Genomic DNA, 12837 nt, shown 5'->3' with positions numbered 1-12837 from the left:
TATAATGGAAATGAGTAGAAATTAATGTTATTGAGTTTAATAATACTGCAGGATCAAAAATACCCTCAAATTCTGTGATTTTTAGCAGTTTTTATGTTTTTTTTTCAAAATCATCCAGATCAAAAACAAAAACACAAAAGGGTGGTTTTGTCAAAACCAATCCAGATCCAAAACACTAGCATGGAACCAGAACCAAAACCAAAACACAAAACACGAAAAGTGCCCGCTGCACATCCCTACTTAACACATCATCATTTGTGGAGAGACTGTCCAAATAAATATAAAATATCATAAACACAAATAAACATATGTTCTGTCACCCGCAAATGACAACAAACTACAATAGGTAGGGAGAGAGGACATTTCTACAAGACGAGATGAATGATGCAAAACTCTGCCTCGCACATACAATAGGCTCCCTAATCACTATGGAAAAAATATAACTCTCACAAGTGTCAATCACTTATTTCAAAAGGGGTGCATGTGACTAACATCTCAAACTCAGAGTTAAAATGGTCTCAGGCTTTCAAGTCAGCCTTACACCTCACTTCTCAGCATACATAACACTTGTCTAAAACTTTAAGAAATCTGATGCTTCCATTATAGTCTATAAAATAAATTTTACATAGAGGCAGTGGTAGGGTCTCCCTTGCCATATGCTATTTTACATGTCCCTGTGCTAAACTGTGATCAACTGTGGTGGTTACTACTCCAGCATAGTGACTTCCAGTGCAGTCACCATCTTCAGAAATTCTGGCTCCAGAGCATTCCAGTTCATTCCTAGTGTTCAAAGTATTCCAATTCAATCCCAGTGTCCAGTGTAATCTCGTTCTATCCCAGTGTCCAGAGCATGCTGGGCCTATCCCAGTATTCAGAGTAATCCACTTCAATTCCGTTGTCTAGAAGCATTTTTGTTCAATCCCAGTGTCCAGAGCATTCTGGTTCTATCCAGGAATCCAGAGCATTCCTGTACAATTCCCGTGTCCAGAGTAGTCCAGTTCAATTCCGGTGCCCAAAGCATTCCGGTTCAATCCCAGTGTCCAGAGCATTCTAGTTCAATCCTGGTATGCAGAGCATTCCAGTTAGATGCTGGTTTCAGCGCACTCCAGTTCTATATTGGTGTCAAGTGCATTCCAGTTCAATCCAAGATCCAATATCTGATCCCCTGTACTGTCATGTCTGTCAAGTCAGCGGTCACCTTCAGAACAGTCCTATTACTCCTACTCTACTTTCTTCTTAATCCTACCCTGATATATGATAAAAAACAACATTGGCCCTCCTAGATTTTGTCTGGCTACCTCTGATTCTATTTCTCTATACTCGTGTTTTGTACCACAGTGTACCTCGAAAACCTTTCCATAATCGTTCCCTAAGTAGTGGGGATAGAGTGGCAGTGTTGCTCTCCCATGTATCAAAGAAGTACTCTGTGAATTTTTCTTTTTTCAGCGAGGCTTCTAGCCAATCCATCCTAAAAACATGAAATAGCTTTTCTAACATGGTGGGATGACTGGTTGTATCCACATTTGTAAAATGCATTTCTTGTCCACCACTGATATAACCAGTAATAATTTGGGTACTCTCTTTGCCACATGAGTGATCCTAAGTAAGATGTTGAATATAGCCCACTCAGGAATCAATGGTAAGTAAGATACCAAGTGGCGAGTTGCAAATCTCCATATTTGGATTCAAAACCGGCATATCTTCGGGCATGCCCAAAGACAATGTAATAGGTCTGCCCTCCAGGATCACATCTGGGACAAGAGTGATCCTCCGCTATTCCCAGTAAGTAACTATGGTTGGGGGAAAGATTTGTTTTGTGTAATATGTTACGGAAAAGTTCAGCATTTGACACTGCAGGTATCATTTTAATTGAATTGATTAATGTTTGTAACAGTGTATGTATGGTTAAGTACCGGAATTGGTCTTTCCATTAAGCAAGCCCAGTTGTTATTATGTCCTATTTTAATTTCAACACACAATGTATACTACTCATGACCTTCCTGATATATACTGTAGGATAACAAAATACACATAGAAATTAACTGCTCTTCCTAGATGCAATTAGAAGGTGCAGCACATGTCCCATTAAATGTCACAGCTAACACAACTACTGTATCAACTTGTTTTGTGCAGCAAAAAAAGCACCGCATATTGCACCCTCTCCTACCTTTATATCATTCATGTTATCTCAGCTATAAGAAGAACTGCTGTTTATGTGCAGCTATCCAAAATTAGGCACATTGCTGCAACTACTCAGTACCCAACACCTCCCATCCTCCCTATGTACCAAATTATAAAAAGCAAATCTTTTCAGAGTTTCGCTCTTTAAGTTTACGCCATCCTCAGAATGTGTAAAGCATTTCATACCTATGGAGGCTCTGGTAACTGACTCTGCGTTAGAAACAGGCAGTACGGATGGTGTAATGGATATCATTACTGCCTAAAGAGCACTGAGCTCATGGGTTTAATACCCAAGATATATCTCTTCCTGTGTGGAGTTTGTATAGTCTCCCCGTGCTTGCATGGTTTCCTTTGGGTACTCCGGTTTCCTCCCACATTACAAAAATATACTGGTAGGTTAATTGCCTCCTGACAAAAAATAAACCCTACTGTGTATGTGTGTGTACTGTATGTATATGTGTTTAGGGCAGACTAGATGGGCCAAGTGGTTCTTATCTGCCATCAAATTCTGTGTCTGTGACTGTGTGTGTCCCATCGGCTACTCTGCAAACTCCTTTATCTTTCTTCCAAAACCCAATGCCCTGTTCCAAATCTACGCACCAGCACCATTTAAATTACTATACATGGCAAATCCAAAGAGGGTGTTGCTCTGCGCCTCAGCAAGTCTACTCTTCATAAATTAGGCATAGTTTATGCAAAATGGGATCCAGTCACGTTTTTGATAGTTACCATGTCAACATTCATAATATTTATCTCACAATGCCAAAACTAGAAATGGTTCAACATGTCAACAGGCACCCTATTGATATCCTCAGAATGTTGACATATTCAAAATGTCTCCATCTAAAATGCATCCATGTGAAATGTTGACATTTTCAGGACGCTGATGGTTGGGTTTTGGCACTGCCAGGGGTGTTAAGGCTATGCACTAGGGGAGGTTAGGCTTAGGCACTGGGGGTGGGGTAGGGATAGGCAGAAAAAACTTACCAAAACTGCCATTCCATGAGACATCTGTGCTGCTAGTGACAGTCATATGACCTGGAATTCATGCTGGAGCCTCTGAAGCAGTTGGAACCAGGTAAGTGACCATTGGGCCACCAGCAATATTAAGTCAACATGCTATCATGTCAAAATGCCATCAGTGTGTTGACATGGTCACTGTTAGCATACTTAGTACGTTGACATGCTTCATGTCAACATTTTGACCATGTTGACGTTCTCATGTTAATCTGACATGATACTGTAACTATTTACCTAACATACCACACCCATGATAAACTAAGGTTTTTTGTATAAAATGAATGGAATTAGCTGAAATAAGGGATGTGTCTCTATATGAACCGTGCTTGGTATTGAGTAAGCATTGGTCATCAACCTCTCAATGATCTGAGTTTTATATTGCACACAGTACATTTACTGTCTCCTCTCTGACCCGATATAAATCTACAGTACTAATCTTCAATAACTACTAAATCCTTGTGATAAACTCTTTGTGATAAACTTTAATATCAAATGAAAAATATTTGATTGTCGTTGTACAATCTTCAAACAAAATCTTTTTTCTGTACCAGCCAATTATAATACAAAAAAGTTTTCCTCAAGCTGTACTGAGAGAGGAGTACTATGAATACCAAGACGCTCACACAAGGACAGAGAGGTAAGTCATATTTAGAGTTAGTTCTGTAGGGAGATTACAACACATATAGAGGGTCATTCCGAGTTGATCGCTAGCTGCCGATGTTCGCTGTATAGCGATCATTTCAAAAAACAGCAAAACTACGCATGCATATGGAGCGCAATGCGCACGTGCGGTGTTTGTGTGCAAAGAGCATCATAGTTTTGCACTGCTTATAGTGACGATTCCATTCATACAGCCGATCGCAAGGAGATTGACAGGAAGAGGGTGATTATGGGTGTCAACTGACCGTTTTCAGGGAGTGTTCGAAAAAACGCAGGCGGGTCCGGGCGTTTCCAGGGTGGGTATCTGACGTCAATTCCGGGACACTCGTCGCTGCAATCATCGCACAGAATAAGTAACTACAGGGCTGGTCATGTTCTGCACAAAATGTGTTTGTACTCACTCGGCTGCACAGGCATTCGCACACTTGCAAAGTAAAAATACACTCCCCCGTGGGTGGCGACTATGCGTTTGCACGGCTGCTAAAAGTAGCTAGCGAGCGATCAACTTGGAATGAAGGCCATAGAGCATAATTAAGAGTGAGGAATAATCTCAGCTACAGTAAAAGATTATATTTACACCTGGGAAATAGATTTTGCATTTATGGAGATGCAAATAAAATTGTCATTCCATTTATGCTTTTTCAATTTTAAAATGTTAACTCAGGAATGGTGAAATGCAATAAGATCAGAACACTCAACCAATGTCAATTTTGTGCTTGTGCATCTGTAGTATTTTATTTCACTTTACGTTTTCCACAACTTTATTTATACTAAAAGTATCTAAAGGTCAACTTTTCTGTGATCTTTAGTTTTGCATTGTTCACAATTTTTTGACTTTAGTTTTAAGAAGTTAAACTTTAAACCTAGATATATTATGTTACTAGAACAGACTGGAAATTACATTTGTCTACAGTATATTGGAAGTATTTAAGTATTATGCTACTAGAACAGACTGGAAATTACATTTGTCTACAGCATATTGGAAGTATTTATGTATTATGTTACTAGAACAGACTGGAAATTGCATTTGTCTACAGTATATTGGAGGTATTTAAATATCATGTTACTAGAACAGACTGGAAATTACATTAGTCTACAGTATATTGGAGGTATTTAAGTATTATGCTACTAGAACAGACTGGAAATTACATTTGTCTACAGTATACTGGAGGTATTTAAGTATCATGTTACTAGAACAGACTGGAAATTACATTTGTCTACAGTATATTGGAGGTATTTAAGTATTATCTACTAGAACAGACTGGAAATTACATTTGTCTACAGTATACTGGAGGTATTTAAGTATCATGTTACTAGAACAGACTGGAAATTACATTTGTCTACAATATATTGGAAGTATTTAAGTATTATGCTACTAGAACAGACTGGAAATTACATTTGTCTACAGTATACTGGAGGTATTTAAGTATCTTTATCAGTCAATGCAAATATATTCCAGAATTACATGCAGTTGTGACTAGATCTCCATTTCCTCAGAATGTTAAATTACTTACACAAAACAAAACTGCGTTGAGTGTGAGAGTGTGGGAATAAGAGTACTCAGGACTCTTCTTTTTTTAGACAAGTAAGACTCCACAATATAGAATAGGTTACAGTATCCAGTTGATAAATTTACTGAACAGTAAAGATAGACAGTCCTCAAATCATCGACAGGGCCAAAAGGTTGTCAGGTAAAAGGTAGACACTGCATTAGGTCAACAGGTTCAGAAGGTTGACATGATATTGAACACACAACAGTTTTATTTGTATTTATGTTTAACACCGTGCTTGAACACATAACAGTTTTTTTAATTCAGTGCATAAGCATACAACACATTGCCTCTCAGAGCCCACAGTCCCACACCAAGCCCACAGTCCCACACCCTACTCCTCTGGTCACTGCCACTGGTATGTGTCCTTCAACCAGGGGTGGATTTAGGGGTCATGGCACCCATAGAGACAACAGTAATGGCTTATTATTTTCATTGATTGGTTGTAAGCCCTCATTTGATGATTTTCAATTTAATATACAGATGGAGCAACGCTCATCTGAGGCGGCTCCATTGCAGGCGTGCATTCCCGGCGTGACTAGGCAATTCGTCCACCTAGTCACACTGGGAGTGTGCAGAGACCCTCCCATTCTAGTGAATGGGGTGTGTCACCATCTCGGCATGCATGCCCAGATGGAGATGCTCTCCCATTCACTAGAATGGGGTGCATCTCCATTGCGGGCGTGCACGCCCACCCGGAAGGAGATGCTCTCGTCGTTGGGCTCGCCCGGAGCCAGGCTAGCATGGCTCCATCTGTGATAATAATAATAATAATAAAGCAAAGAACTATGGCATTTTGTTTTATTTGGAATTATGTATGCATTTTTACTACGTAGGACAGTTTACAAGGGGAGTCCTACCCTAGGACAGCTTACAAGATGCCACATGGTACAGTAGGGTGGAAAGATTTTTGCAGTTACTGGCAAATTTCGGTCTAACAGTACTAAAACAAGCATTCAAGTGCCTCCCCTCAACAAGTGCCACCCCTAGGCACCTGCCTCATGCGCCTAATGGGAAATTCACCAATGGGTCTCACACAGAACCCACAGTCCCACACATTCTTCCTCTGGCCATTGACACTGGTGTGTGTCCTGTCTCTCAGTCCCACACCCTCTTCCTCCAGCATCTTGTGTGAAATGGCACCCGAATCATGAGGAAGGAACATTATGCAAACCAAAATCTGTGAGATCCGATGCCGGGAAGATTACATTTTTTCTTGTTTTTGGATCCAAGTTTGGCTGGAAGACCCAAAGCTGGGGCTCAGTTTGACTCATATCCCCTAAGTTCGGGTGGTTTTGTCTTGTAGAAATCCAAACCTTCTCATCTGCACACAATATTCACAAACATAGAACTTGAATATTTAATATGAATGTACAGTATCATATGGCAAATTCATCCGCGACTTGATTACAAATGTGTACTGCTTAGTGTCATTTTTATTGTTTTTTTTTTCATTTTATGATTCCACTTACAGTGTAAAAGAGACCAAGTGGAATCCTGGTTTGGATAATAGAATGGTATATCAGAGTGAAAGGGATTATGACTATGATCACACGTAAGTATAGTATCACCCATTGTTTCATATATAGCTATTTTATACAGTATCTACTATATTAAATACCCTTTTCAGAAATAATTTTCAAAAATTACAATATTCTCCTCATCAAATGCACTGGCTGTCATAACACTTATTATGCAATTTTTGTTCTGCACTTCCAAGTCACTCTGTGCCTGTATCCCGATTGGGTTAATTGAGAGTTGCAGTTGTGCTTTCAGATACAAGCACAGAGAAATACATTGAAGGTGTATTTGTCATTCCTGGGCAGTGACTGGGAGGTGTTCCATCTAATGGGTGTGTTATTGGAGCATCTATGAAGAGTTTGTGTAGACAGACACTAAATCGCTGACATAGGCGGCCACACTCAGATGGAAAATCTGCACCTGCCGTAGGGCTCATGCAAGTTATGTCCCCGTGACCGATGATGAATCCAAAGTGCTATTTCACCATCAGTGGATCAGTGGCATCTCAGTCCTGGCACACTTAGTCACATGGATGTACATCGGGAAAGGGCTTTGTAGCAGCATTTGCATAATGTCATAGACGTGCGACCGGAAGTAGATGCACACACAGATGCAGCTCTATCCAATTCAGAATGAGCTACTATAACATCATCAGCCCAACATCATATCTTCATTGTAGAAGTTTAAAAGATTATGACGTTGCCCAGATATTGGTCGAATAAGTATGTCTGCATACAGTATTTATGTGTTTAAGTACACTACACTAAAGAATCTATCAATGAAATTCTGTGAGCTAAGATGGCACATATACTGTATGTGTAACAGAGAAAATTTGGGACTATTTCAATAGTGGATTATCATTTAAACTAGTAACAGTAAAAAAACAGGTGTTAGAAGTTAACAATTCAAGTTTCTTGAAAACCGAACACATCCAAACTTTGGCGATCTGATTAGAAGAGTCCATGCTCAGATCAATTTTGGAGATCCGAATAGACTAAGGGGGCAATTCAGATCTGATCGCTGCTGTGCGTTTTCGCACAGCATGCGATCAGATCTGAACTGCGCATGCCTGTGAGCCGCAATGCGCCGGCACATTGTACAATATCACCGGGCATCAGTGGCTAGTAACGGGATGGTGCGAAAAATCTGAACGCACGGACATTCGCTAGCAGATTGACAGGAAGAGGCCATTTGTGGGTGGCAACTGACCGTTTTCAAGGAGTGTGCCGAAAAACGCAGGCGGGATCAGGTGTTGGAGGGAGGGTGTCTGACGTCAGTTCCGGCCCTGATCAACAGGAAACAATTGCAGCGGCTGAGTAAGTTCTGGGCTGCGCAGAGACTGCACAAACTTATGTTTGTGCAGCTCTGCTAATGAAGCGATCACACACTTGCACAGCTTTTTCCCCTCAACCTGGTGGCGGCGACAATCTGATCGCAGCCCAGTGATCAGATCTGAATTAGGGCCAAAATGCAGAGTTGGGTCTTCCTTCAAGTTCAGAACTCGGATTTAACAACTGAATCTCGAGGGTTGTGTTGCATGTAAGTGTGTCCTTCAGGATTTCAGATACCATTTCACTTAGTACAGTGTACTGTATTGTGAAGTGGCAAAATTAACTGGAAAACAATGTTATTGATGTTATTTATGCTATAGGAACAAAACGAGGTCCAAGATACATGATTTTAGTTGTTTTTATTGATTTTTATAGAACCCAAAAGAAGTCAGAGTCCTGCACATGTGCTGTAGACTATGGCACTGTGCCAGAGTTTCAGTGCTGAGAGCGCTAACAGAGGTGGTGACGGCTACAGGAGAGGATGGGTCCCCCACACGGAGTCTGCACATGGGTCCTCTCCTCTAGAAACGTCTCTGACTGTAATATACCATTTTGTACAGTATGTAGATATAGCTGTATTGACGCACAGAATATAGGCATGCTCCATATCATTTTTAATCAGCATAAGTTTCTAGTGCATCTTAATCACATAGCAATGTGATTTAGATGCATTTAAATGGAAAAGTTGCACATAATGACGCTCAGCGCTACCAAGTCACATGACGGCATGACTAGAATGGCTGTATAACATGACTGCAGCAGATCTGTATGTTGCAATAAGTGGTGAAAGGGTTTGGTGTACAGTGGCATAACATACTCCCGAATCTATTAATGCTTTGATTGTAAAACTACTAATTCCATTCACTTACAACATCCACAGCGCTAATTTAACATTTTAACACTGGTTGCTACCACATGATTATTACTAAACCTGTGTCTATCTCAATAAAGGTTTACACAGCTGCAGGAATTTAAAAGGGTTTTTTACTCATATATTGTATGCACCAAGGTTTTTTTTTATCCCTAAGGTTTGAAAAATATGATTATTCACAACATGTTCTGCTATTGGTGTAGGTAGTCAGAACGAAACAATTTATATTCTGCTCAAACTGAATGAATAACATTTTTTCTGATTTCAGTAACATTGTTTAAGTACAAATAGTTCAGCCAAAACATCATGGGGGTATCTTTTGATTTAAAAAATCTGTAATTGTGTAAAACAAGAAATGCTGAATTTTTTTTCAACTCACACAAATTTGTATTCATTATGGACATAGAAAAGAAAAAGTAGAGTAAATAGTTTCCTTATGCTGAATATGAGGAATGGAGCTGTTTTATCTTAGATTCACAATATTCCTAAGCTAGTGGTTCCTAAACTGGGTGCCATGGCACCCTGGGGTACTACAGGGCACTTGCAGGGGTTCCTTTGGTTGGTTGTCCAGGACCAACTTAAATTATTTATGGTCAATACAATAGGTAAAACCAGTTCTGGTTGCTGTTATTCAATGGATACTGTAAGTGGACAAACAGATTTGCAACCATGTCCACCACCACAGGACTCACTCTACAAATGACCAATAAGTTCAATTTACTTAATGCAATATTTTTTGCTGAATTTCTTAATAAGAAACTTTGGGCCTAGGAGGTCCATGGGAAAAATGCTGATACTCTAGGGTACTGTGACTCAAAACAGTTTGGGAACCACTGGCCTAAACCACTATTTTGTCAATATAGCTACAGTACATAGCAAAATCTCAAAAATCTACAGTACTTGTTCAATTATAGTAATGAAAGTAAATGTCAACTTACACTGTTGAGTAAATTTGTCCACTATTTTTGTAGGAATACTACTGGAGACAACTGGTTCAATTACAGCTACCCCGATGATGACTATTGGCTGTCTCCACGAGATACTTCCGCTGTAATAAATATTATCAGAGCAATGTCCATTATATGGTACAGTTTAACTATATTTTTGGGGACAATTGGGAACGGTTTGGTCATCTGGATTGCCGGCTTCAAGATGAAGACAGTCAGTGCCGTGTGGTTCCTAAACTTGGCTTTTGCTGACTTTTTTACATGTATTTCTCTCCCTTTACGTATATCTGAGTGGGCTTTGTATTGGGACATTCCTTATGATCACTTCCTATGTAAGGCTGGTATAACAATTCTCTTCATAAACATGTTGAGCAGTGTCTATTTCATGACCGTCATCAGCATTGATCGACTTGTCTCCATTTGTTGGCCAGTTTGGACCAAATTACACAGAACGCCCAGGTTAGCCACCATGATAGCTGTACTGGTTTGGTTGCTGTGTCTACTTATTAGTATCCCTCATCTGGTGTTTAACCATGGGCTTGATGATGTCACTGAGTGTTTTCCTAAATATCAGAATACTAAAGAAGCCAAACTGGCAAAAAAGAAAAAGGCAATGTTTATCACAAGAAATATTTGTATGTTTGCATTCTCATTTTCCATCATTGTAATATCATATGGCCTGATTTTATTTAAGATAAGAGTAATTAGGAAATCAAATCGGTCTCACAGACATCACAGACCTTTCCGAGTTATCACCTCAGTCATAGTATGCTTCTTCGTCTGCTGGTTTCCATATAACACATGGCCATTAATAAATATAAAATACCAGCGAATTGATATTATCCTTACAGAAATATTCATCTGCTTGGCTTACTTCAGCAGCTGCATCAACCCCTTACTCTATGTTTTCTTTTCCCATGATTTCAAGAAAAACTTTCTAAAGTCCTTACCAGCCGTGTTGGAAAAGGCTTTTAATGAACGGTCTGACCTTAATTATATAGACAATACTGGCACCACGTCTCAAACTTTAAATTTGGATTCTTCACCTTTATAAATATTTTTTTTTGTTGGAGAACATGAAAAAGCTTGCCGGATGATATTCTTAAACAATAAGACATTCCCAAATGTTCTATATTGCTTATTAGAGATATCTTACAAAGCGACATAGTAGCGAATTGTACGTCAGTTTCTCTGCTGTACATAGATTCTTACCTGACAATACCTATATGTCATACATTAGACCAGCGATAGCCAGAATGTGGGCCTGCTAAAGTTAAAAGTCAGGACACACAAGTGTGTGGTGTATATCCCTGCATGGATATGTGTTTATTCCATCTTTTCTCTGTGATCCTTAACATTGCACCTATAAGTTATGAAGTTAACAGCAAACCCATGTTAATTTATAAGCAAGGGCATTATAATTTACCAATATAACACCTAGGGGTCTATTTACTAAGACTTGGATGGAGATAAAGTGTACAGATATAAAGTACCAGCCAATCAGCTCCTAACTGTCATTTTTCCTTATCTTTGTCTACTTTATCTCCATCCAAGGCTTAGTAAATAGACCCCTTAAGGACATAGCAACAGCTTCATTTTATGGCCATGATAAATTGCCCTGAACCTATCCAACATGAGTTGCATATATAGTGTACTCATCACACTGCAACATATAAATGATTGGACTATTATGGTGTTTGCAAAACACCCGTACCATATTATAATTAGTGATGAGCGGATTCGGTTTTACTTGGTTCTCAAAATGGCATCTTATTGGCTATACAAAACACGTGACATCTGTGAGCCAATAAGATGCCGTTTTGAGAACCGAGATGGGGTACATAGAGAGCGTAGAAAAAAGGGTTAGGATGAGATTTGGCTGGGTTTGGTGAAAAAGTGGGTCTTGAGAGCCCGTTTGAAGTTTTGTAGAGAGGTGGAGAGTCTGAGGGGGAGAGGTAGGGAAATCCAGAGAAGTGGTGCAGCACGTGAAAAATCTTGGAGGCAGGAGTGGGAGGAAGTAATCCGTAGGCAGGAGAGTCGGCGTGCATTAGCAGAGCGAAGAGGACGGAGAGTAGTGTAAAGGGAGATAAGGTCAGAGATGTAGATGGGAGAGGAGTGGGTGAGGGCTTTGTAAGCAAGTGTGAGAAGCTTGAAATGGATTCTGAAAGGGAAGGGGAGCCAGTGAAGGTCTAGTAAGAGAGGAGAGGTGGACGTAGTGCGTTTGGTGAGGAAGATGAGCCGGGCAGCAGCATTGAGGATAGATTGGAGTGGAGAGAAGTATTTGTCAGGAATGCCAGTCAGGAGGAGATTACAGTAGTCCAGTCTGGAGATGACCAGTGAGTGGATAAGAGTTTTAGTAGCATCCTGGGTCAGAAAGGGTCTGATCCTGGAAATATTTTTTAGATGAAAATGGCAGGTTTGTGAGAGGTGCTGAATGTGTGGTTTGAAGGAGAGGGAAGAGTCAAGGATTACTCCAAGACAGTGCACTTTGGGGCTAGAGGAGATAGTAGTGCCATCAATAGATAATGAGATTGTAGGAGGTGAGGTAATGCGGGAGGGAGGGAAGATGATCAGCTCGGTCTTAGACTTCTACATTTTGTAATGTTACAGCCTTATTCCAAAATGGAATACATTATTTTTTTTGCCCTCAAAATTGTACACACAATACCCCATAATGACAATGTGAATTTTTTTTTTTTGCTAATTTATTAAAAATAAAAAACTGAGAAATCACATGTACATAAGTATTCACAACC

At 39.8% G+C, this 12837-nt stretch overlaps 1 protein-coding gene across 1 annotated transcript; it reads left to right on the top strand.

The window, feature by feature from the left end:
- The first annotated feature begins 1708 nt into the window (after positions 1-1708).
- Positions 1709-11135, top strand: LOC134965177 (formyl peptide receptor 2-like). The gene is made up of 3 exons (XM_063941693.1): positions 1709-1782; positions 6886-6966; positions 10106-11135. Exons 1-3 carry the CDS (start codon positions 1709-1711, stop codon positions 11133-11135), a joined length of 1185 nt encoding a protein of 394 aa, XP_063797763.1.
- The last annotated feature ends 1702 nt before the right edge of the window (positions 11136-12837 follow it).

Source organism: Pseudophryne corroboree, chromosome 10 (assembly GCF_028390025.1).
Source record: "Pseudophryne corroboree isolate aPseCor3 chromosome 10, aPseCor3.hap2, whole genome shotgun sequence".
NCBI classification, from domain to species: domain Eukaryota; kingdom Metazoa; phylum Chordata; class Amphibia; order Anura; family Myobatrachidae; genus Pseudophryne; species Pseudophryne corroboree.
The sequence above is the reverse complement of the archived record's forward strand: the minus strand, read 5'-3'. Positions and strand labels throughout refer to the sequence as shown.